The 26,125-nt window shown below is 44.4% G+C and overlaps 3 protein-coding genes across 3 annotated transcripts; all 3 read left to right on the top strand.

Moving 5' to 3' along the window:
- The first annotated feature begins 9,965 nt into the window (after window positions 1-9,965).
- On the top strand, window positions 9,966-10,418 carry LOC124696003 (non-specific lipid-transfer protein C6-like). The gene has a single exon (XM_047228797.1). The coding sequence runs from the start codon at window positions 9,966-9,968 to the stop codon at window positions 10,416-10,418; it is 453 nt and encodes a 150-aa protein (XP_047084753.1).
- A 6,590-nt stretch (window positions 10,419-17,008) lies between these two features.
- On the top strand, window positions 17,009-19,401 carry LOC124702933 (ADP-ribosylation factor-like protein 5). Its single transcript, XM_047235111.1, has 2 exons — window positions 17,009-17,432; window positions 18,869-19,401. The coding sequence occupies exons 1-2, from the start codon at window positions 17,241-17,243 to the stop codon at window positions 19,229-19,231; spliced, it is 555 nt and encodes a 184-aa protein (XP_047091067.1). The 5' UTR covers window positions 17,009-17,240; the 3' UTR covers window positions 19,232-19,401.
- Window positions 19,402-19,825: 424 nt separating this feature from the next.
- On the top strand, window positions 19,826-22,307 carry LOC124696002. The gene is made up of 5 exons (XM_047228796.1): window positions 19,826-19,872; window positions 20,362-20,509; window positions 20,983-21,061; window positions 21,162-21,735; window positions 21,943-22,307. The coding sequence occupies exons 1-4, from the start codon at window positions 19,826-19,828 to the stop codon at window positions 21,731-21,733; spliced, it is 846 nt and encodes a 281-aa protein (XP_047084752.1). The 3' UTR covers window positions 21,734-21,735; window positions 21,943-22,307.
- The last annotated feature ends 3,818 nt before the right edge of the window (window positions 22,308-26,125 follow it).

Raw genomic sequence — 26,125 nt, 5'->3', positions numbered from 1 at the left:
CTTTCGGCTTCTCGATCTGCCATCATCGTCTGCAGCAGTTGCATCATGGCATCCTGGGTGGCATTGCGGGTTGGTGGGGCCATCTGAACATTGAGGTAGATGATAAGATAAGAGGGAAATTTCTAGGGTTTGTTTTGTTAAAGTTTATAAAGTTCATAAATTAAAAAACTTGAGTAGTGTTGCGGGGGTAAAACCAACAACACTTTTTCATTCATACCAAACATCACATATTACAAAGCTAACACACCGTTGGTTTGAGGAACCATTCATTCGCTCTACGATACAAGGGGATCCTGATAAAACTCACACCTACTTAAGTGCTGGGGTGATACTACTCTTCAGGGTGGAATTCTTCGTCTTCACGGGTGATGTGCTTGGCGAGAGGCGAGGGCGTTGTCCAAATCCCTGCGGGTTTTGTACATCCTGAAGTCCTGGTGTGCTTCATAGGGGTTCATCTCCGTGTGCGGGGGCATGGTCATCGATCTTCCCATGGAGTCATGTCTTGGGTAGTAGATGAAGCGAGTGTTCTTGATCTTGTTCTCATTTTGTCCGCACAGACGGAAAATTGCTTCTTGCATAGCTCTGACTAGTCCTTCCTTCCAAGTGTTTCCCGTTACAGAAAACCAGATGGTTTCCCATACCGGGGCTTCAAGCTTTCTTTGTAGATCAGTGGAAACTTCCCACCGAGGTGGGTCTCCGGAGTGGTTGTTGAGGGGTATTCCGAAGAACTCGGGATACGGGTGTCCTAGATATTCCACTAGTTGCTTCAAATCCTTTTCGAACCTTAGGTTGCCTCCGGGACCAAGCTGATAAAACTCCCATTGGTACTTCATCTGTGAGCAATGAGGATGAGTAAGTTAGAGAAGTGATCAAGTGTGCAAACTTTTATGTAGAAATTTCAAGGATAAGGAGAGCATGAATTTCTCACTTGAAAAAGATCTCAAGGGTAAGAGGGGGAAATAAGTTTTCAGAAATATTTACTTCCTTTGTTTTGAAACTAAGTTTTTCGGACGTCCATTCTAACTAGGGTCTCCTAAGGTCAAACAATGGCTCTGATACCAACTTGTCAACACCCGGTTTTTTAAGTCCAGATGCCTATTATGTCATTCCTCGCAATCCCAGGAATATTGTTTTTGCGAGACATAATAGATTGATATCACAACACATCATTCATTACAACACATAATCGTCTTACAAATAAAGGATCACATGATCCAGTCGTTATTACAACAATAGAGGTTCTATTGATCCATTACATAACACATAGCAGAAAGCGAAATAGCGTAGTAGTAGTCCATCTATTCCACATGCAACTGTTGATGTCAGGAGTGATCCTAGTTGTCGTAGATGTCCTGCTGTCCTTCTTCCGGGTTCTGGTACTCCTCTTCATAGTCTGGCCATTTGAATAGCCAGGGACACAGCCATGAGTACTTTAAAGTACTCGCAAACTAGTACTAATGTAAATACTATCAACTATAGTAAGGGGGTTCTAAGCTCTAGTTTCATTTGCATAAAGCCAGTTTTATTTCATAAGCACTTTAATAAACAAAACTCCTCATTTGCCTAACTCAACTCAAGTGGGAACATTAGTGTCATTCCCACAACTCAGTTGTGATTCAAACTCAAAGTCACCTTTCAATTCAATTCACAAGTCACCATTCATATTTTTAGAAAAGTTCTGATGACGGAACAGTATGGCCTTTCCAATCGTCCATGACCGCGGACGCGGCTATTCGAATAGGTTAAACTCTACGGAGGTTGTACACTTGTGCCACAATAATTGCAATAGTCCGTCGGTGGGTAATCGGCCCTGATTTATCGTACGCAATGACGCGAACTACCAATCCTAACCTTTCATTTACATACCCTAGTATAGGCACCTCTCCCCATGAGCTTGGCCTCCCAGTGAAGACAGACAGTCAGCCTGGGGAACTGCACAGGGCTTGGGCCGGACATTCACCTCATTTCACGTCATTCCACATCATTCCTTTTTTTTAGAGGCAGCCTCCGGCATAACCCCGATGACGCTTGTTTTTAGAGGGAACCCATACTAAGACACATAAATTTCCAGCTAAGCCTTACCCAGATTCAGGTATTGTGGGGGTACTTGTAAAATTGGAATGGTATCACATCCGAACCCAACCATCAGTTTTGTAAAATTCACCAAGTCATTCACAAGTCATATTCACCTTCAAAATCTTTCAATAGAATGACTCCTCATTCCAAGGTTTTCAATGTCATTGGTTTTCACAAGTTCCCATCTATAGTAGTCAATTTTAATCTTTAGCACTAGCAACTAGTTATGAGGGGTGCTAAGTAACTTGGATTGCTCTAAGCTAAGTTTGATACTCTTGCACTACTCCATAACTAAACTAAGTGAATCATGAATCAAAAAGTACTTTGATAAACAAAATTTAGTAAAGCTTGTAAAGTAAAAAACTTGGGATAGGAGCATTAAGCCTAAAATAAAAGTAATGGTGCCTTGCTCTTGTAGAGCTTTGCACATGGGAACCTTGCAAGAGTGTTAGATTGCAAACAAAATAGCTTGCATTAGTCTAGCTTGCCTTGATTGGTGATGTGATCAAAGTTCTCTTGCTCTTCCTCTTGGTAGAATACCTCCTCTTCTTGATAGTCTCCGGTACTAGCGTCTATAAACGAATACGAGGATACAATCACCAAACAACACTTAAGCAGTCTTTAATTAGCCTTAATGGCTCACACAATTGATCTAGCATCACTACTTAACATTTATCCAAAAAATATTCTAGGGTTTCCTTATTTAATATTAGGAAAATAATTTCCTCTCATTAAAAATTGGAATTAGGGTTTTTCTTTGGTTTGGGAGAAATAATTTCCTCTCATTGAATCTTCTTAAGATTTAATCTTCTCAAATAACCAGGGATGATTCCATGTTGACCAAGGTCAACACTTCACACTTATTATTTGAGAGAAAAGATTTAAATGAGATTCATCATCTCATGGGATTTAAATAACCATGGCAATATTAAATAACATTTTGATTTAAATTATACAAGTGAGCAAGTATGAACCTATGCAGTAGAGGTCATCATATTACTTCATCTCACTTGAGAAAATGATTTAAATGAGGTGCTACACCTCATTGATTTAAATTCCTAAATTTTGCTATAGTTTAAATGGACTAGTATTGACTACATAGCCAATATTTTGATCTAGTCCATGATCATACAAACAAACTGTCTATATTATTTCATAATCAATTAGAGGAAATCAATTGTGATTTATTAGAGTTGGAATCAATTCAAAAGCAATTATGGTTAAATTTTAAATAAAGTTTCAATTTGCAAAAGCCCCTGTCTTGTTATTTTTAGCAGATTAATTATACTACGAAATTGGAAATGAGGCCAGTGGCATTGTTTAGATAATTTCATGGGCTTTCCGAATATATAAAATTTGCTAAATTTGATGCAGTAGTTTGAAAGTTATTCAAATTTGAAGGGGGCACCAGTATTTGAATTTAGCTGAAATAATTAAATCGAATTTGAATTCCTTGGGCCGCGCGGGAAAACGAAACGGGCTAAACAGACTAAACGGACTGGGCCAGCCCAGCAGTGTGACTCGCACACGCGGGCCGCCTGACGGCGTGGGCTCCACCAGTCAGTGACTACTAAACCAGCGAAACGGTATGTGCGATGTGATCCATTGGATCAGAAGGGAGATCAACGGCTCACGTCTGTCGTCGTCTCCGGCGAGATCTCGGCGTGCTGGCGGCGTACCTAGGGGGTCGGAGAGCACTCCAGGCTGCTGGCGATCGATGGCGAGGTGCGAGGCGTCGTTGGCGAGGGTGAAGAAGTCCCTGGTGCAGCGGCGGAGCTTGGCGACGCTTCAGTCGATGGCGATGATCTACGGGCTCCGGCGGAGATGATCTCGCAATTCCGGCGCTGGAGGCAGTAATTGGAGTGGAGAAGGGGTCGAGGAGAGCGAGGGAGAAGAGGGAGAAGAGGGGAAGCGAATGGTGTGAGGAACTCGTGCTGGGGTGGCCTCTATTTATAGCTGCCCGCGGTTGCTGTGGGTGCCCGTGGAGGTCGTCCATGGCGCCGGCGTTTGGGGCGGTGAAGGGGCAAGCTAGGGGGCGCATCGTGTAGGCGACGGCTAGACGGAGCTAGCGCGCGTGAAGAGACAGCAGAGGGAGGACGAGAGCGTGCACGCGACGATCGAGTGCTCGCAGTACGGGCGCGGCAGAACTTTGATCATGTCTTCGTCTACGGCGCAGGCGACGGCCAATGGCGGTGTCTGGTGAGGTACGGGAAGGGTGTGGAGTGTGCACGCGCAAGTGGATGGGAAGGGAAGGACGACAGCGTCCAGGTGACGGCGTGCTCTGGCGCGTCCAGGATGGGGATGGTGCACGCTCACCGCGTGCCTGGCACGTTTCTGGCGCGTTCGGGGCGTGCGCGTTCTGGCCAATGGTGTGCGTGTTTCGAGCTAGGGATGGTACCAGCAGGTTCAGTGAGGAGTGGGCTACCTAGTTGACATGGTACAAGGGGCCAGAGAGGAAGAATAACTATGAGTGGCATGGTGATGTTCTCATGGCCGACATGGTGCAAAGGTGATCATTTCTTGGCTTTAATCGACCAAACCAAGTACATGGCTTGATGCAGGGGAGGTACAAGAGCAGCAATGATCAAGGATCAAAGTGGTTTAGGCTAAAAACCAGGGGGTAAAAGCATGTGTGCAAAATCAGGAATGATGCCTCGCCATGTGTTTGTGAAAATGGCCGCATGAAACTTTTGGTCGAATTTTGGATTTCTTTTTGGTGGAGCTCAATCATATAATTAATGTGATGGAAAGGTGGTGGTGGTGTTCATTTTGGTGAGGTTTTGCAACAATTCAAAATGTTGGTCATCTTCACATATTTTCAAAGTCTCTACTTGTCAAAACTATACTGGTCAACCTGGTCAAAGTTAGCATGTGTGGTCAACATGAAAGTTGTTCACCTTGACATGGTCTTGGATGACATGGCAATAGTTGACCAAGTTTAGTTTAAGAAAAGATTAAACCAGAGGGGTAAAGTGAGGAAGATGTTAAAAAGTGCACATATGACCATTATCATATGTGTGAAGGTTTTGAACAATGTGAAATGTTTTTGCATAACCAATTAAACCAGAGGGGTAAGTCATGTTTTTGCATAACCAATTAAACAATGTGAAATGTGATTTATGAGAGTTGGAAACAACTAAAAATCATTTATGGTTGATTTTTAAGAATTGTTTGAAATCTGAAAAGTCCCTGCCTTGTTATTTTTGCTACTTTAATTCTACACAAGTTCTAGGGAGGAAACCAGTGGGGTTGGATAGAGCTTTTCATAAGCTTTCCAACAATACCAAATTCACTAAATTTGGCCAAGTAGATTTGAAGATACTTAAATTCTAGCAAAGCATCTGAGAGCAATTTAACAGAAAAGAAATAAAGCCGATTTGAATTTAAACGGGGGAGGGAAGAGAAATGGGCCGGCCCAGCTGCGGCCTGGGCCACGCATGCATGGCGCATGCACGTCGCGCGCGGGCAGAGCACGCGGCGCGTTGGATCGGGATCCGACGGCGCTAGGCCGTCTTCCACCTCCCGATGCTGCAAGCTTGCGACGGCGATATCTCTCACCTCAGGGCACGGTTGGCGGCGGGGTTTGGTGCGTTGGACAGGGCTTTCCAAGGGCTTCAAAACGGTATAGGTGTTGGAGGCTATGGTGGGGAAAATTTGGGCGGCTTTGAGTGTGGCCGCCGGGTGCACGCCGGCGAGCTCTGGCGCCGTGGAGAGGCAAGGAGGGAGGAGGAGAGGCTCTAGGAGGGAGAGGAGGATGCGGCTAGGTGTGGTGGTGCTGTCCAAGGCGAGCGGAGGGTTTTATATAGGGTCCAGGGACGGGAACGCGACGTGGAGGTCATGGCGGGCGACGTCACGGTGCACGTCGTGTGCAGTCGACTCCGGCGTGGCTTTGGCGTCAGCAAGAGAGGTACTGGGTAGGTGGTGACGCACGCGTAGTGGCGAGATGGATGGCATCGTGTGCAGAGCACACGGGTACATGGCCGACGTCGGCATCCTCGTGTCATGGTGTCGCCAGGGCGCGTGAGAGGGTCAACGGTGGTGTCTAGCAGGTGAGTGGGAGAGAGAGGAGGCTAGTGGCGCAGTGGGACGGGTTGGTTTGCGGTGTGCACGCAGGGAGACAGGGGTGGCCACGGGTTGGTGATCAAGGACATGGCATGAGTTGTTGTGGTCATCCACTTGCTCTCCTCCACCAAAGATCATGTCTGGCAGGTGTAGAGGGTCAAGTCCAAGGGGTATGACAAGGTGAGAGAGAGGGGAAAGGTCCAGGGGTAGGTAGTGCATGGTGGTGTCATTTGGAGTGGCATGGCATGGCATTGGGTGGGTGGTGTACTTTTTATTTGTCTCCTAGGTCATGGCATGCTGGTGTAAGGTGAATCTAATGTAATTGACAAGGTGGGCCTGGTAAAAGAGGGGTAGGATAAGCACATTTGATTTTAGCACAAAGTGTATGTGACATAGCAATGGCATGGTGGTCTTTGTGTCATGGTGGTCTTGTATACTTGATGATGTCAAAGCTAAGTGATGTCATGGTGAGTGGGTAGAGGTACTAGGCACTACAGATGAGCTCAAAGAGAGAGAGAGAGAGAGAGAGAGACAGAGAGAGAGAGAGGTAGGAATAGTGGTTGAGAGTAGGTGTACCTTATAGTAACTATTGGATTCTTAGGTAAAAACCTCATGTGTGGGTAAATTTTGCTAGGTTTCTTCATGGATAAGTTCTAAATAAAGTTTGGCAGCAATGGGTGGCATTGGTTTGGGATTTGGAGATGGTTTGTGAAAATTCCAAAGTTTTGGGGGAATCTAGAATGCTTGTTTCAAGGTTGCAACTTGGCTTGACTAATTTAAGCAATGGTCAACGATCTGGTCAAAGTGGTCAACACCAAAGTTGTTCACCTTGATGAGGTCTTGGATGAGGTGCAAAGAGTTGACAGGGTTTGGTTTAAGATTGGTTTTATAGAGAGGCTCAAAGTGGGTATGATGATGAAAAAGTCACAAGTGACCATTAGTGTGTGTGAGTTGGAAAATCCTTTTATTTTTTATTTTGATTTGGTTTTTCTTGATCCTACTGATGTGGTTGAGTGTTAAAATGGTATAAGAATGTAATCCAAACAATCAACCCAAGTTTGGTGTCCTTTTGCTCAAATTTGCAAAAATGGCCATAAGCACATGTATGTGATGAAGTGCATTTTTCTTATTTTCTTTTTCTTTGCTTCACTTAGGCATGGTTTAGGGTTTATTTAGTATTAGATTGAGTTTGGTAAAGGTTTCAAACCATTAGGGTAAGGTAGGAGGGCATAGATCAAAATTGGGTAGTATGGCTAAGTGCCACATATGCTTCTATGCATATTTTTATTTTATTTTTGTTTCTCACTTGATTTGGTTGGTAAGTACTAGGTTAGGTTTGTTGATGTTTTCAAAACATCTAAACAAGGTAGAAAAGCCTAGGTAAAAGTTTTACCAAAAATAGCCATAGGCACATAGGCCCTTTTCTTATTTAATTTCATTTCTTTTTATTTTGTTTAATATGGATGGTGAGAAGAGGGGTGAGGTTTAGGGTTTAGTGGAGTCTAACAATGGTTCACCACTATTTAGAAAAGTAAGAAGGGTATTAGTCAAGATTTGCATACTAGGGCTATATGCCCACATATGTCTTTTTATTCTATTTTAGTTCCTTCTTATTTGATCCTATTTGGTTTTGAGAAGGTTAGTGTTTAGGGTTTTGGAAATATGTTCAATGCAATAAACAAACAATCATGGCAATAACACAAGTATTGGGTATGATCACTATGCATAGCACCCTAGGTAATAAAAGTTTTTGTTGGTTCTCATTTTTGGAAAATGGAAATCTAATTTTTTATTTGTTTGAAAATTTTGGGATGTTACACACAAGTCTCAGAATTCGTGTTTCCATTGGGGTTGCTTTTCTATCCTTGATGGACTTGTTCTATTCTGGCCGGATCGGTCCAGCCGCCGGCCGGAAGGTTCGGCCTAGCCGGGGACTCCCCTAGTCCAGCGGTTGGTCCTTGCTCCCTGATTTTGCGCTGGAAAGGTCTAGCCGCCGATCGGACCAGTCCGGCCGGCCGGAGTGGTCCGACCAGGCCCAGAAGGTACGGCTAGACTAGAAAAAGCCCTCCCTTTCCCCCCAATGGCTACACCCTCTCCACCACCTATAAAAGGGAGTCTTCTCATACCTTTAGACCTTGACGACACACTCTCTTTGTCCACCATTACTAGGCTTCATAAAATCATCTAGATCTCCTCATTCCTCCACAAAACCACCTTGATTCTTTGAGGAGTGAAGGAGCAACCCTAGATCTACAATCTCACCAAATCGCCGTGACCACCGCTCAAATCTTTTGTGTTTCTTTGTGTGTTCTTTGTGGATCTTTGTGAGGTCGTCTTGGAGCTAATTCTTTGTGTAAAGCTTCGAGGGCGTCATTTGGGAGCCTTCAATTTAGTTGTGGATGTGTGCCCCATGCTTGATGTAAAGGTTCCGGTTGCCACCTTCAAGGCTACCGCTTAGTAAAGCGTGAATTAACCTTTGTGGTTTGCTCACCGGAAAATGGGTGAGGCCTTTGTGGCATTGGCAGGCATTCGTGGAACCACGCCCCTCCGACGTAGATGTACTTACCCTCAAAAGGAAGGAACTACTGGAATCAACCATCGTGTCTCCGCGTTCTCCTTTCTTGGTTATCTCTATCCTTTTACCACACCTTACTACTTGTATCTTGTATCTTGCATTGTTGCTTGCATCTTGTCATATAAGTAAAATTCACATAGTTGCATATCTAGAGAATTTACTTTTCTGTCAAGCCTAAATTGAAAAGAAATTAAAATTTGATTAGCACCTATTCACCCCTGCCCCTCTAGGTGCCATACGATCATAGTTTTAAAAATCGGACCGAACTAGCGGTTCAACCGGGAAAAACCAGAACCAGAGCCTCCGCTGGTTTTTAGCGCACTGGACTGGAAGCACTGGTGGACCAGAACAAACCAGTTAAACCGCAGTCCAACCGCCGGGTTCACGTAATAAACCAGCATCCGGTCTGACCGGTTCAGTTGTCTCAATGTCCTTAAAAATTTAATTGCAACCACCGGGGTTTGATCCCTGCACCTGACGTGCATGAGACATGCTCCTGACTAACTAAGTTTTTAGACCCTAGCCGAGAGGCTAAAAACGTAAATAGACATTTTCATAGTTGCTAAGAATCTATTTTATAGCATAAGAAAAAAAGAACTTTTCCATAATATGGCGATTAATTCAAGGCAATGTGACATGCTTGCTTCATGTTGACACCACCCACGTCACCACCAACCTGGTGAACTGGTTTCGTCCACAGCAGCACCACCAACGATCATCACTTGTCTCATGCACCCACAAAATAATCGCTTGAAACACGATGCATGCATATAGCGTGCATTTTCTCTCTAGAAGTTCATTTTGCCGGTACACTTCTGTTCATTGTTGCACAAAATTAGACCAAAAAATAATCTTCATCAGTGAGCAGCAAGCCAGCAACTAATCAGTAGTGTTCTGATACCAGATATCCCCTTAAGCTCAACAGCTAAACATATGTTGTCCTCTTCCCTTTTTAGTCGTCTTCTAGTTCTTGGTGTTAACTGAACCAGAAAATGTGATACAGTAGTAGTAGTAGTTGAGACGGAAATACAGAGTTAGAAATGCTTTGATCGCGGCAATTCACACCATCTTCGTGTGGCGCGTAAGATCCGAACGTTAAACAAACTAACAGATCGATGGTTGCACATTCTGCCTTATAAATAGATGAATCAGCGAGCATCTCTAAACCCACACAGGCATCACAAGCCAACTCAATAATCCTACGTGCTACTACGTGCTTAGTTAATCCCTCCGATCGTAGTCAACAACTAGAATGGCGTCGTCCAACAAGGCCTGCACGGCCGCGCTCCTCCTCCTGCTGGCCCTCGTCATCGCCACGGCGGCCGACGCGGCGAAGAACATCGCGTCGTCGGAGCCCCTCCCCAAGAAGATTTGGCCAGCGAGGCAGGACGCGTCGGCGACGTGCGTGGGATCGCTTCTGGCGCTGAGCCCGTGCCTGGCCTTCTTCGAGGACGCTGGTATGTCGGAGGCGCCGCAGGGGTGCTGCGAGGGTATGGGCGTCATCATCCAGGACCAGGCGGCGTGCCTCTGCCACATCGTCAACCACACCCTCGAGCGTGCCATCGGCGTCGACATCCCCAACGACCGCGCATTCTCCCTCATCGGCGACATCTGCGGCCTCTCCCTGCCACAGGACATCATGGACACCTGCGCCAACGGCCGTGAGGTGCCGCCGCTGTACGTTTGCCCGGCGCCGTCGGCCTGATCCATCCAGGCAATAAGCAGACCATGCAAAGTTTCTCTTACGTATAGCTAGTCTTCTCTTCTAGCAAATTCACTAGTTCTTTTGTCTTTGTTTTTCTGCAGCTTCATAACAGTCAAGACTCGAGAAGGCAGGGATCGAAGATTATCGGTCAGCTGCAGTAGTACCTCTTTGAAGTCAATCGACGAAGCCTGCATATATATGAATGCAACTTATATGAATACTCCATATTAGTTGGAGATTCGACTCAAGAAAGCAAGGATGTAATACTAGCTATCAAACCCTGGGCATAGTGCCACATACGGTGGTTACATTACGCATCTACGTACTGTTGTCACGGATGATGACACATACTGATTAATAAGAAAAAATGTTCCATATTAAATTGCTTTCACAGGTTTTTTTTAGCACCTCTGTCTTTGCTTCTAGCTAAACTAAATCCACAAGAAGAATCGAGCTCAACTACTAAAACCATAGCTATGTACCACTTGGGTGCTTAGATATAGCTTTATTCATTGAGCTAACACGCTCCTATCTCCCGTTACTTTAGCGAGAGAGGCGATTTCCGAGAACCTCCCGTCACCCGACCTCACTCGTCACTCGTCACGGTTTCCTCCGCCTCTGGCGGCCGCTTCGGCTGCAGGAGGTTGGGGAAATCGTGGATCCAGGCTTGTACATTGCGTAGGGCTTGGTAGGACACCGGCCGGCAGCGCAATGGAGGTGGAGGCGGCGTCCATGCGGGTTTTGCTGTTGGTCTGCTTCCCCTTTCGCGGCGGCGGGAGCTCCTTCGTGTGGCGGCTGACGTGGTGGAGGATCCAGATGTTGAAGATGAATGTGAAGAAGGTGTTGACTTCCATTGCAACGACGACAATGTTCCAGCGAGTAGGATCTACAGATCCGGTGATCGGCGACTTCCTCGCTGCCACGAGGCTGGCTCGAATCCAAGGCCTGATGCGGAGCAGCGGCATGCCATCGACGGCTCCGATTTGTCGCCTGAGTCAGGATCTAGAAGGGCCTCCGACGGCTCTGTTTTGTTTTTTCTTTTAGTTCTGGATCTTTCTATAGGAACGATGGTTTAATTAATATTATCTTCACTTTCCAAAAAAAAACACTTCAGTTGGTCCTCCTAATCTTCTCTCCTCCGAGCCCCCCTATACACATCACACGTGTGTGCCATTTAGGTCCAAAATACAAGGAAGGTGCAAATCACCATGCTCGAGATTGCATATATGGAGAACTCGCTGTCACTAGCTATGGCAGTAGTTTCAGTTTTATGTGTGTGAACCGTACCAGAAGTGTGGAAGAAAGAGATAGGAGATCAATGACGGAAGAGGAACATGAGTAGGTGAATGTGGGGGGCCAGGTTTTACCTGTCCTTCACCCGCTTATTTGTGCGGTCCTGCCTCCTGTGTTCTTATTTGTTTGACACTAGAATATTTATACGGATCTTTACTATATTAAATGGCTAGAGGTAATGTCCGTTGGTTGGTACGTTCTCCCCTGACCCGTCCTATTGTGGGTTTCGTTGGCCTCCCCCGTACACTCACGAGAAAACAATTGAAAACCAGCGGCAAAGAAAAAAAGGAAAATTAAAGAGACCAACCCCTACGCGAAATTGTCCTCTAATCTGGTCGTGTCCCGTCCAGGAAGCCACGACCTAGACAGAACCGCCGCCTCCTTCTCTTCCTCGCTCGCACACACTCACATAGTCACTAATTACGCGCCGACGTGCACAAGCCTCCATATGCCTCTCAGCGCTGCCGCTACCGCCGCCTTCTCTCGCTTCCACCAGTTGTCACTGCCATACTGCATGAATGAACCGACACCAACATGATCGCCTTGTCTAATGCCTGACTGTACAAACGACGAGTAGGTACACCGCTCTAGTTCGGCTTTCCCGATGCCTTATGGTAACCAATGCACGTGGTCTCCCTCAAGTCGCTCGCCGCGCCGCCTAACAGAATAGTCGCGCGGAGGAGAGTCTGACTGCACAATGTCCAGCTGAATCAAGGGCACGCCGAAGCCTCCGAACTCCAGCGCAATGTTCGACCTCGTGCTGCCTGACGGCTGACATGGCTCATCCGTTCCATCGCTGCTCGATGCATTATTCCATCTCTGTTTCAATGCACGCGACCTCATGTGCCCTTTAAATGCACACATGGCACGGTCGCCCTCCAGCTGTGATCCGAGCCCCCGGTAACGGTGCGTTTCTATGCTCTTCATTCTCGACGGAACGATATTGTTTACATTTTTCATGCACTTCTTGAATCGAGTGCATTCTAATGGTCACCGTATCTGAATTTCTATCCCCTTCTCTTCTACAGATGGTAGCGGTGAACTGAATGGAATCAAACAACTGGAACCATCTCTGCTATTTTCTGTAATGCGAGAGTGATGAAATGATTTTGGGTAAAGTTGCAAGCCTAAAACAGTGTGACCAAATTTAGATGGCACTGATCAAGTTTATTCCAAGATTGCTTTTGTGATTTTGCAGGGAGTTCCATTAACCCCTCCCTCCCTCTAGATAATTCATGCATGCTTAGTTATTTCTTTATTTTGGGTGGCGACTTGCCATTTTTGGATATGGATGACTGAGACAAAGACATCGTCGACCTTGCGGTGACCGTCTTGCTAATGGGCGCGTGTCACGCTTGTTGACGAGAGTTAATCTCAGCAATGCCCATAATTATGGATTTGGATTTCAGGGAAAAGAGAACCCTGGTGGTTTCACAGACTTGTCAGACAAACTAGGTATCCGACGTATATTGACAGGAGGCTAAAAGTTGATGAGATTGTATTAAACTTGGGGTTTACCATGGTGAGTTGTATGGCAGGATTCTGGATCCCCTCCCCGGTGATTCCTCCTAGCCCTTATATAGTGGGCTAGGTCTCGGAGACCAATCCCGGACCAGTTACATATTTCATGTCGGTTTACCCGATGTGGGCTAATATGTGCATATTCTATCTAGTTTCTAGGCTTCGACTTCTTCTAGGCTACATGAGCCTTATAGACTCCTCCCTAGATCCGTACCAAAGATAGCAATATTGAGTACCCAATATGGTATACCCATGTCACTTGTCACCATCAACCACCGAGGGACTGTGAAAGAACATTTCCCGTCCTTTTGGGTTTTGTGTGTTTGATGTCAACACTAGGTATAATTTTATGTGTGTTGATGTGGACAGGTACAAGTGTTCGGAATATATTTTTGTTCAGCGAGATGGTCTGCCAATTCTGATAATCTGCAGGGTTTTTCTTCCTGGCGGAAATTCCGGCCCCAGCTGGCGGAACTTCCGCCCTGGTATCTTCCGCAGAAGTCCTGTCAGTGCGTTTGTGTTTGCTGTTTTTGTTCCCTGGCCGGAAGTTCCGGCGCTTGTGGCCGGAAGTTCCGGTCAGCGGAACTTCCGCCCAACTTCCGGGCAAGTTCCGGAAATGCGGTTTTGTGGCTCAGTATAGTCCAGTAAGGTTTTCGGGCAATTCCGGAACTTGGCCGAAACTTGGCCGGAACTTCCGGTCACCGGAAGTTCCGCCCAAGTTCCGCCCCTTCTTTTGCTTTGCAGGATTTTTATCAGGAGCGGAACTTCCGGCCCCTACGGCCGGTACTTCCGGTGGAAGCCGGAACTTCCGGCCATCCTGGCCGGAACTTCCGGTGTAAGTGAATTTCGTCCCCAACGGTCAGATCTGAAAGCTCCACCCATATAAATAGCTTTCTTCTCCAAAGGGATAGGTTGCTCAATCATTGCAAGAAAAATCTGCCAAGCTTCACCACCATTAGAGCCACCTCAAGAACACAAGATTTGCAAGATCTCCTTCCTCCCCCAACCAAAGCTCTTGATCTTTGGAGATTCGAAGGAGAAGACACCGATCTACATCCTCACCGAAGCGTTCTTCATTTCCCCTCTCTTGTTTGAGGGATCTCATGCTAGTGTTCCTATTTGGTTCCCTAGTTGATTTGTTGTTGATGTGTTGTTGTTGATTGTTGTATTGTTACAGATTTGGGAGCCTCCAATTTGGTTGTGGATGTGTGCCCCAAGAACTTTGTAAAGGCCCGGTTTCCGCCTCGAGGAAATCCCTTAGTGGAAGTGGGCTAGGCCTTCGTGGCGTTGCTCACGGGAGATCCGAGTGAAGCCTTCGTGGCTGTTGGTTTGGCTTGCGTAGCAACCACACTCCTCCAAACGTAGACGTACCTTCTTGCAAAGGAAGGGAACTACGGGAATCATCTCCGTGTCATCGCGTGCTCCACTCTCGGTTACCTCTATCCCACTCTATCTCCTATTGCGTAGCTATACCTTGCTTAGTTGATATCCTTGTCATATAGGTAAATTCACTTAGTTGCATATCTAGAGAATTTACCTTTTGTGTCAAGCCTAAATTGAAAAGGAACTAAAAATTGGTTAGCACCTATTCACCCCCCCCTCTAGGTGCGGCATACGATCCTTTCAGACTGGTCATGATGCTGAAGTGCCTGAGCATGTCAACTTTGGTGCTGCTAGTGCCAAACTTGCGCATGCGGATAGGAGAAGTTCCTGGGCGATCTCCCTATTTTGCGTTTTTTTTAAATTCCATTTACTCCTGCCAATTGCAATTAGTGCCATTGCCTAAATAGAACCTCACTCTTTGTTTGCTCGATGCACTTCCCTTTGCTACTTTCTTGCTTCTTCAGAACCTCACATTGCATATTCAGTTGCATTAAAATGTGCATTGTGATTCTATTGCAGGATAGGCGAAGAGCTCTTCGTGATACAGGATAAGGGTACAATACACAAATCCATGCATTTCATTTAAATCTTTGAACTGCATTCCTGATTAGTATTCCTCCGGTCTCTTTTAATTGACTTGGATTTAGTACAATTTTGTACTAAATTTGAGTCAATTAAAAAAGACAAGAGGGAGTACTTACTAGCATCAATTATATTTTACTGGGTCACTTGCATAAATAGAGTGGCATAAAATATTTTGCACTCACTTATTTCTTGTGCTTTTTAGTTTATTTCTTCTTATCCTTAAGGTTTGGAAAAAAATTATGTGTGCATCGGCATGAATGTGTTCTCCACACATCATGAATGTGATAGTTTTGGACCGAGTTCCGAAAAATGGTTAGTTCAGAACTTCAGAAACTGTTTCATAATGTAAGTGCGAAACTAGTTTAGTTTGCTAAAAAGTGTTATACTATGGAAAGACTGACAAGAGTATAATACATTGTGCAACCGCGATCCTTATCCCTTCATGTGTTTTGATATTGTTAGTATTTGCATCTAAAGGCATAATGATCGGTGCGTAACAAAGAAACTTTCATTATTATGAACAAGTCAATGTTATTTCTGCACATGCGATATATTGATTGAGATTCTCATTTTGTGGACCCGGCAATATCGTGCTTTGTTGAGCTATGGAATGGCAGGACAAACAAAGGCAGAGGTAGAGTTGGTTAGTTCGTCAGAAATTCCCTTTTAAGAAGCCCGGATGAAATCACTTTTTGATCTTTGTGGCGTGATTATAAGGTTCGCGTGAATGATTGCCAGGTTCTTGTAGAATGTCTCCACATCAATTGGGAGCATGGCCTAATATGTTTTCTATATACACGTGTGATATGGATTTGGTGTAGAATGTTTCATATATGTAATATGCTTTTCTCCAATACCACGATTTCTCGAGTTAATTTGTTGCAAAGTTTCACAATTTGACTCGAGTTAGTTTCTTGATTTAAAGTCATACTTTTGTGCTATATATTGTTTGTCTGGTTTAGAGAACATACGGTGGAGCTGCCAGGCATGGGGCGATCAACAACACATATTAAGATGCACACCAATGATTTTCTTGGTTCAACTTACTTTGAATTTTCTCATGCTATGCTTCAAAAAAAGGAAACAAGAGGAAAATAGAGCCTTTCCTTGAGCTTCTAAAGTCTAGTGCGATTGAAAAGATATCATAGGAGACACATGTGTCTAAAATGACAAGTTGTTGGAGCGGTGTGATGAAGAGGCAAAGCAACGACGAATGGGGTGAAAAATTAAAATTATCATATTTTAAAGTCTCTATAAGAACCAAGAGAACAATAATAAAATATATAGAAATCCATGAAAATATAAAAAATGTTGTTTTTCGATTTTTGAAGCTTTTGAATTTGCTAAGTTTGGATAGCTCTGTTGTTGCATATCCGTTTACCTCACCATGATATTTGAGTGTGACCGTGGAAATGCACGGGCATTCGACTAGTAAATTTTGAGAAATGGTCATGCAAACTCAGTTGCAAACTAGGCCTGGGAGTGTTGATCAACGAGAGCACGCTATTTCACTCGCGAGTACTGATTGAAGATGATATATGGGTATTCCGAATTGGTGATACACTGTGTTTTGGTAAAAGCCAAAATGATCCGTTCTTTCTGGTTTCTTTAGACAATCCGATATTTTCTTTGACAAAGTGAGTTTCTTTGACAAAGTGAGTTCTTTTAGGGGTACAAAGTGAGTTTTTTTCCTGAGGGGGTACAAAGTGAGTTTCTGAAATTCCTCTCAAAAAGTTTCTTGTCTTGGTCTGGTCCAGCACTCCAGCCCGGCCCACGGGCGGCCATGACGTCGAAGCTGCCTACGGCAGGAACGCACGCAATCAGAATATCCATCGACGCCTTCCTTCTACCTTCCCCCTTTCCTCCACGAATCCGATCCTTCTTCCTCCCTCCTCCTCCTCCTTCTATCCGTCTCCAACCCCTCCTCGTAGATCCGACTCCGAGCCACCTCTCCCCGGCCTCGCCGGTGATATCCTCCCGAGATCCACCCGCACGCCAACCGCCGCGTCGCGAGGTTCGGATTTGTGCCAGGGTGTGAGGATGGGGGCGTGGATGTCGCGGGTGTGGTTCGTCATGTTCCCGGCCAAGGAGTACAAGATCGTGGTCGTGGGGCTCGATAACGCCGGGAAGACCACCACTCTCTACAAGCTCCACCTCGGCGAGGCCGTCACCGCCGCGCCCACCATCGGGAGCAACGTCGAGGAGGTCGTCTTCAAAAATATACGCTTCGAGGTCAGCGCTCCGCCCCTTCTCGCTTCCTTCCTTTCTCCCGATATAGATGCTAGAATCCGAGTTTATGCGGCTAGATTTGCTCTTGCTGGTAGGTAGGCCGCGATGCCGCATGCTCCCTCCATGATTGACTCTTCCTACTGTATACTATATAGTGCTAGGAAATCATAGCCAGATTATGCAACTAGTGATGTATGTTCTTCCTTGTTAGGAGTACTCTAGGAACCATCAGAAGATGCAGTTTTGATTCCCCATGTAGATCTGGTTAACTATCTACATTCATAGCTCCATTGGCTTGTGAACTTTAAGCAAATTTTAGCTCCATAAAGGACGGACGGAGTATGTACTGGTACTGCATACCACATACCTCCATCGAGACTACTTTTTTCTCTAGTTTTCCCTATAAAAACACTATTTTGATTTAGCTGTCATAGTTTGTTTCTAGACATGCCCAAGCAGCTATCCTTTACCCGACTAATACATTGGTCAAGTTCATAACATGGCCAATAAAGCAATGATCCAATTGGGTATCAATAAAATACAATAGGCTTGTTGTACAAATATTAAAATGTCACACATTAGTCTAACTGTCTCACTTATATATGTTAGTGTGTTTGTCTACTGGATTTTTGCCAGGTCCAAAAAATATAGCATTTTTCTGGATGGTCACCAAATTTTTGGCATGCCCATTTCAAAGTGAACCTTCTTTTCAGTGTTGGCCAAAACATGGGCAACCAAATTCTTGACCAGAAATCTGGCTAGCCAAAAAGTTGGGCAGGCTTGGCTTTGTCAGCAACCGAACATACCCATGGCAATCAAAAGATCAATCTTGTCTTGTTTCTCCCAAGCCGCACAATCTCTGTTTGTTAGCCATTACCATTTAATCATCTCTGCTTTCTGTAAGTTAAAGACTTCACCTGCTTAATTAGACCAGGTTAATCACGGTGAGTTGTTGCATACTTGCCAGTTACCACAGACCCCAGCAATCTGATAGTATACTTTCTTCCTCGAAAGATCGGATTGTCTGACTCATGGGTCATGACCTAAACCCTACTAAAAATTGATAGTACTGAACATTTTCCTTCAGTTGGACTGCTAGCAAAAATGTCTTGCCCTGGGAACTTTGGTATGGGCAATACAGAGGTTGTCAAATCCTAGTCTGATTTGTGGATGGTCAAATGCTTCATCATTTTTTGGTAGGTTTGAATCGCTATAATCTCAATCGCCTAATGGTTTACCGTGCTCCTCTTTTGGCCATGACCATTTTTTGTTATGGCCAATTGGGTATGAAACCAAACATACCTCAGTCCCATGCATTGTTGCATATTCTGTTTTCGCGTTACTTGTGGAATTCTAGAGGTTGTCTGGTTCATTCAACAGACCTGTTTTCGACCAATGCCATTGTATTATTTGTACTAAATTTATGTATGGTGAACTAGGTGTGGGATCTAGGAGGACAAGAGAGCCTACGCACTTCATGGGCAACATACTACAGAGGAACTCACGCTGTGATTGTAGTAATTGACAGCACCGACCGTGCTCGCATCAACATCATCAAAGATGAGTTATTCCGGTTGATTCAGCATGCGGACCTTGACAACACGGTGGTCCTCGTGTTTGCTAACAAGCAGGATCTCAAGGATGCCATGTCGGCGGCTGAGATCACTGATGCACTGTCGCTGCACAGCATAAAGAACCATGACTGGCACATACAGGCCTCGTGCGCGATCACGGGCGAGGGCCTCTATGATGGCATGGGCTGGATAGCTCAGAAAGTTGCTGGAAAGGCCACGGCGAGCTGACCACATAAACATTCTGTATTTTTTGTGAGTTTGCTGGAAGGAGGCAGGATGGGTTTGTTGCTCCTGCCACTTCAGTGTTTATTTATGTTGTTGCATATCTGAAAACCGTGTCTGTACCCTCACCGATCTGAATATAGAAGGCAAAATCTCACGCCATCTTATATGATTAACTGTGCTTGCTGTCTTATTCCTATAAAGCTCTCCTGCGAGTATCAAGTTAGAGAACTCACTTGAAAATAGGATAATCTAAAGGAAATTTGCCCAATGTGCACACTTTGTAGCAACTATAGTGAGCGGAAACTCCAAACGGATGCTGAGCTCCCAGCCACAGGGATTTCAAAATTTTGAAAATCATACTTTCAATGTTTCAAAAAAAAAAAATTTATGTAGTCACTGATATATACTACAACTCTACGTATGTGAGAGTGGTGACGATACATTGGCCGTTTTATAAATCTATGAAAATTTTCATTTTAGATATGTTAATTTTTTTTTAAATATCATGATATAGAAAATATTGTAATCTACATATGTGTAAATTTTCAGAATGAAATATGTTGTATTTTGATTAACAAATCTAGATATTGTACCACGATGGCAACGTTTATGTGCCAGTTGGTGCTGGGCTGCACAGGGCATACGTTTTAATGAGCAGACACCTACCTCCTTCCACCATTTGGAGTTTCATCCCCTCTCGTTTTTTCTCAAATCCCTTTTGTCTGCTTGATCAGTCCGGTCATATGAACTGCAGATTTTTTTCACGGACGCAAGAGCATCCCTGTGAATCACAGATCTAGCCAAGCAATTCCTGAAACTAGAAACAAGTACCTGTCCACCGGACGAAGCAAGAATTCCATCTGCCCATACTGTTCGCATATCACTCTCGCGGCCGCAGCGTCCCCCTGCTCTGATTTTGATCCCTATTAGGCCTTGTTCGGTTAATCCGTCGTAGGCAGGGAAAGGCCTGGATTGGAGCCCAACTCTGGTTTTCCAGCCCGGCGAGTTTTTTTTTCCAGCCCCAAAAAAAAGATCGTTCGGTTGCTCCCGGTCTGGAATTTTAGCCCGGCCCAACCCGCCGAACCCTTCCTCCCTTGCCTGGATATTTTTTCTCCCCACTCGACCCGTGGAAGAATATCCACGACACGCGACGGCGTGAGAGACAGACGACGGGGCGACGCGAAGACGACGACTCGGCGATCTCGCCGGCGAAGGCGACGGCGACGGCGACGCCTTCCCCTCCACCGCCGGCTCTCTCTTCCGCCGGCGACGTTCTCCCCGGTATGCCCCCTCTCCTACTTCTCATCGTTCCCATCTCGTAGTTAGGTTTCAGTACGGTTCTTGATTGGAGAAAATCTTGGAGATAGATGGGGAAAACGGTGCAAGGAGATGGCCGTGACTAAATAATGCCCAGGCAAACTTACAGTACGCCTGCTGCGGTGCTGCTTTGGTGATTTGTGAGTGAGTGCGTGTCATTCCGATCGGACGCCTCGTCAAATCACGTCAGGTTCACTCATTCTCAGCTAGCAGATCTACAGTGCGCCGGTGCGAAGTTACTGGGTAGGGATTTTGATAGGAGATGATCTGCTGCACACGAATTTGCACTTCTTTTTGATTTGCAGTATATTGTTGTGAATTTAGACTAGTACGTAATATAGCTCCTAGAACATTCTTTCTGGTGTGTGATCTGAATGGAAGAGCACATGATTTCTGGTCTCCAGTGAACTAACTGTCACTTTCTGATTTTTTTGCAGATCACACCTGCCCCTGTGAGAGTCGGAGAAGATGAGCCCCCTCCATCCTGGGATATAGTTCCTGATCCGGTCTTCGAAGGTATTTATTTCGTAGACATTTCCTAGAGCTAACAAGTTCCGCAAGAAGCCTTTTCCTCTCTTCGATGCTCTGGGAGAATTATATGATGGACAATATGCAGAAGGGACTTGGAATTTCACCTCTACTCAACCACCACAATATCCTGTTCTTAATAAAGTAAATGAGGGAGACCAACTCAGTAGTAGTGGAGTCGAATTTCCAGATTTAGAAGAAAGCTATGCGTATCAAGCACAACATGAAGCTGCAGATGCAAGACAGAAAACAACTGAAGAAGTAGTACCACAAACTACAGAAGACACAAGTGTTGAAAAGAATGGACAGAGGCCGCCTAGAAAGGCTGGTGCAGCACCCAATCAAGAAAAGGAGCCAAAGAAGGTTAAGAAAGGTGCGGCACTGGAAGGAGCACTAGAGAGGTATATTGATGTGAGAATTCAACAGGTTCAAGGTGAGGCTGCTATCTTAGCGAGGGAAAAGGAGTTGGTGCAAGCAAATGATTACTCAATCAAGAGATGCATCTCTATTCTCATGAAAACAACATGGCCACGAGATGAGAAGGTAAAAGCATCCGAGGTTTTCCAGATTCCAGCAAACCGAGAGACATTTATCAGTTTCAATGAGGATGACCCAGAACTTGGTCTGCTTTGGTTAAGAGGAAAGGTGGATAAGCTTTGAAGGTATGCTTAGCCTTTTTTTCATAAGTAACTTGCAAGATATACTTATCCTTAGTACGGAGTACTTGATATGTTATCTATATTCTGTCATGTGTTATGTGGTTTCCGCATTCTTGGTGAAAACAATTGTGTTCGACTAAATGTGACAGTAGTGTATTATTTTGACCACAACTTCATGTATAAAATCTTAGTTCTTTTTTTTCAATACAGGAGGGAGACGACTTGATGTCGTCATGTTGTTTCGTTGTCAAGCTCATATGATGAGAGATGCTAGATGAAGATTGAAGTTGCTTTGTTCAATATTCTGTACTGACTTTTATAATATTTGGGCATGAACTCAATCTTAAGTATGTTGAAAGGACATTTGCTGTTATTTATGATCAAATTATGTCTGCTAGATGTCTAGCAAGTTACTTATATCAAATAGTTGATCTAGATGCAGACTGAAGTGCTGCTATGATGCATCTATTTGTAGAGGAGTTTTGAGAAGCGATGATCAAATTATGTTTGGCAGAAGCTATTTGTATTATCTTTTGATTTTCGTCATGATTAAATGTGATAAACATTTTAATGTATTTTTTTGGTCCCAGTTCAAAATTTATTTTTTATGTTTTTCTGTGAATCTATTGTTATTTCCGTGTGGCTGGATTGAGAAAGAATTCTGAGACTATTGAGTTTATCAGTGCAACTATGCAAGTATGCCCTGAGTAGCAGTTGGAGCCTACCAGGGATTAACCGAACAGCTACAAAGCATACACGGGATTATTGAGAAGGGGTTGACGTGGGTTACTAGGGATTGGGTGTAGGGTCTGGATCAACCAAATCCCTGCCTGGATCGATTCCAGGTCTGGTTTCATTCCACACAAAACGAACAAGGCCTTATGCTGCTCCTCTCCAGTCCATGGATCCCAGCGGCCGGCCATCATTACTGACCATCCCGCCGCGTCCTCTAAGTATGGTAAACTTGCAAATTTCTAGCTATAAATTTGTTAGACTTTATCATTTTTATATGACCTAGAGTACAGTAAATTGCGTTAAGATTTTGCACGCTCGTAGAATACATCATTATGTATGTCTATATTATTTCAGGATTTTAAAACTTCTAACATGATTTTCATCTCTCAAATCCATTTGTCCGCTCTTCTCTAGTAGATCATGTTTAGCTTTCACTCTTGTGAGTTAGAGCACTCTACTAGATCCTCAGTAGTAATAATTTCTTTTTACAAAGAGAATATATCCTAAAGACATTACAGATATACATAACGTCGCTACAAAAAAAAATTGCTATAGTGATCAAAACCTTGCAGCTGCAACACAAACCATTGTTAAGACAACACCTGGATTTCACACTCAAAATAGTGCTTTCAACAAGGTGATTGCCACGCACGCCCAATTAAGGTCACATCTTGGGTTTTTATCCTGGAGCAAGTTCGTCTTCTCAAAATAGTGCATTCAACAAGGTCATTGCTAGGCACAACCAATTAAGGTCAGATTTTGGATTTTCACCATGAAAAGATAAGAATATGCTCCTCCTATGTCACCGCCTCCGCTTACCGATGTCGCTGCTGCAAGTCAAGAAATACCAAACCAAGTCCTCATCATCACGAAGACTCATGCCGCCATTACTAGACCTCAAACCTCAGCCGCCATAATATTTTTCGCCACTGTCTTCTCTGTGAAAATGAAAAACTGACATGTCCCATGATGGCAACAGACAGCGAAACTTCGCGTCACTCCCTCCCGAAGCCACACAGACGGAAATATGGGTGTACATGACCGAAACCTATTAGATCTAGCAATCTACATGCACCAAGCTCCAAATGGAGAACGTCGACGGAGCCTTCCAGACCTTGTCACCAGCTAGATCACGGACGACATCAAGCAGAACACCTTCTTGAACAAGAAGAACCCAAGGAACACCTCCTTTATTAGGTAGATCGGCAAGCCCCCACGCTGTTGCCCATCGACTCCCAACATCAGACCGGAGATCTCAGTGGGCACCTCTACCACCACTTTCTCCACCCGAAGATGAGGGACTGAGCCGTATCGTGTCCCCCGAACCAGGTGTCGTGCCACCCTTGCATCCACAACGATCGCCAAGGTCGCCGAAGAAGTTGGCGGCCCCGACATCCATCTCCATCGAACGAGTCGCCTCGTCTAGGGACACTGCAAACTTTGGCCGGAGATCCCACCATGCAAGGAGGAGGATACCCCCACCAGCGCCAGTCACGCTCAGAGATGAGAGCCCATCACCACCGTCGGCCGAGAGGGGCTTTGCCCGCCAGTGACGACGGAGAGTTGCGGGGGAGGAGGGGTGATAAGGGGGTGGCCCGATCTTCTCAGTAAGCGAGGTGTTAGATGATGATGTCGATGAAGATAACTTGTATGACGTTGATGAAATCTCTCGATCGATCCCTGTCGCCAATGCAACAGCTCTCAACCCAAAAGATATTCGCAACTCCACACACTTGCGCACGTAGCCGTCGACCACAAAGCAATAAATTGCATCCATCTAATTCCTAATGGAACAACAAATCACACAAACTTTTATTAGCATAAAACTACATATAGATACGAATTGGAGAGTGTATAATTCAAAGGAATTGCAAAGCAATTATCTAGAACTAGGGTTTATCTTAAATATGATCTAAACCAAATTTGGGGGCGTCTCTGGACCTTATATAGGAGTTTGGGATGACCTAGGGTCGAAATAATTTGGATAAAACCAACCTGGAATGGGTTCCGTGGAATTGGATCGCATGCCCGAACTTGCTAGGCCAGCAGTGTCGTTGGGGCTGGCTGCACTGCCCTGCTGGCTTGCCCTTCGGTGTTGTTGGTGATCCTCTCTTTGTGTTGCACCTTCGTTCCGCTCCTCCCTCGCGCATACATGAGGATGTCTTCACGTCTAGCTGCTCCTCTCCTTAACATGACATGCTTGTTCTTCCATCAAATCTAATCATACATGAATGCATAAACTTAGGCGGTATAAAGCTCTCATCCATGAAGGAATTCACCTTATAATAAATGTCAATTAGACTTAATATTTCTTTCCAGATTAAGCATGTACAATCATCATATTCCATGAGTGTGTCTTCATCATCCTCCCTTTCTCAGGAAAAGCCGTCCTCCACTTTGGGTAAGCTGAAGGTGGAATGAACAAAAGAACAATATGTAGGCACAATATATGTAGATATAACATGTTGTATTATTGTTGTGTATAGAATTTGTATGCTCATATTTAGATTGCAACTTATCTTGCATGTATATGTGAAGCATACATCAGTAGCATGTAAATGCAACATGTGTTGGGACAAACACAACAAATATTTGGAATCTGATTGTATTCTAGCAAGAGTATAAAAATTCAACATAGGAAAAAATTACTTCTATTGGCCGCAGCTTATCAAATAAATCAGAATCAATATTCATACTTCACGGGAATTATGTACCATCCCGGAGCAAAAATACTATCACATAGCATATAGGACTGAAAATAGCAAGTTTCAATTCAACAATTCGATCTATCATAAGTAATGCATATGTGATCCACCAGAAAATTTCTCATCCATGCTATAGTCACCAATGAGATTAAAAGTGAAAGAATATGAATAGGTGATAGAATTCACATGTTAAATTTCAGAAACCTTATCCATAGCAAACCGCATACTCATAGGTTCAGGTAACATGATATAAGACACAATATCAGTAGGTGGTATTCTAGCAAGTACTTCCTTAGCAGTACCACATGATGAAAATTCAAAATTTTCAATTCATCACATGGTGCTGAAGTATATGTGCAAGTCAAATCCAATGAAGGAACCAACAAAGGAGTAGGCTCACAAAATTTTGTTGTACGTATTGGCTGTAGCTCCAAATCAGTACATACATCAATCGCAGTCTCCTCAGATGTAGTAGGCACTAAAACATGACCCTCAAGTGACGATGCACATTCTGGTGATACAGGTTGTAACATAGTCGGCTCCCTTTCTTCAAAATAAACATGCATATCACAAGAAAAAACAATAGGAGTAGAGATAATTATGTTAGTAGAAACCTCACACGCTCCTCAACTCCTCCTCTCGGTTTTGTATGGACATGATCAACTTGTAGTTTTGTGTTGGTGGTTGCATGAGGACAAAGTTTTTGACGCCTAATCTCTTGAAATTTCTCAATGTGTGTATGTGCTAACCACGTGTTTTTTCCATTCCAAAAGATGGTAGGATCCGGATGAACACCACCAAAAACAACCTTAAATTATTCGCACCAAAATTTTCCCAACATTAGATGACAAAAATTTAGTATTCTAGAAACCACATCACATCCAATATATATAGTATGACCATAAATGGTTAGAGAAAAATATGCATAGTAGTGGTAATGCATGATCATGAGT

This window comes from Lolium rigidum, chromosome 3 (assembly GCF_022539505.1).
Source record: "Lolium rigidum isolate FL_2022 chromosome 3, APGP_CSIRO_Lrig_0.1, whole genome shotgun sequence".
NCBI classification, from domain to species: domain Eukaryota; kingdom Viridiplantae; phylum Streptophyta; class Magnoliopsida; order Poales; family Poaceae; genus Lolium; species Lolium rigidum.
The sequence above is the reverse complement of the archived record's forward strand: the minus strand, read 5'-3'. Positions and strand labels throughout refer to the sequence as shown.

Coding starts and splice junctions, on each gene's coding strand:
- LOC124696003 (XM_047228797.1), top strand. CDS start 9,966: ATGGCGTCGTCCAACAAGGCCTGCACGGCCGCGCTCCTCCTCCTGCTG.
- LOC124702933 (XM_047235111.1), top strand. CDS start 17,241: ATGGGGGCGTGGATGTCGCGGGTGTGGTTCGTCATGTTCCCGGCCAAG. Junction 17,433..18,868: donor TCAAAAATATACGCTTCGAG/GTCAGCGCTCCG, acceptor ATGGTGAACTAG/GTGTGGGATCTAGGAGGACA.
- LOC124696002 (XM_047228796.1), top strand. CDS start 19,826: ATGGCAACGTTTATGTGCCAGTTGGTGCTGGGCTGCACAGGGCATAC. Junction 19,873..20,361: donor CTGGGCTGCACAGGGCATAC/GTTTTAATGAGC, acceptor GACCCGTGGAAG/AATATCCACGACACGCGACG. Junction 20,510..20,982: donor CGCCGGCGACGTTCTCCCCG/GTATGCCCCCTC, acceptor ATTTTTTTGCAG/ATCACACCTGCCCCTGTGAG.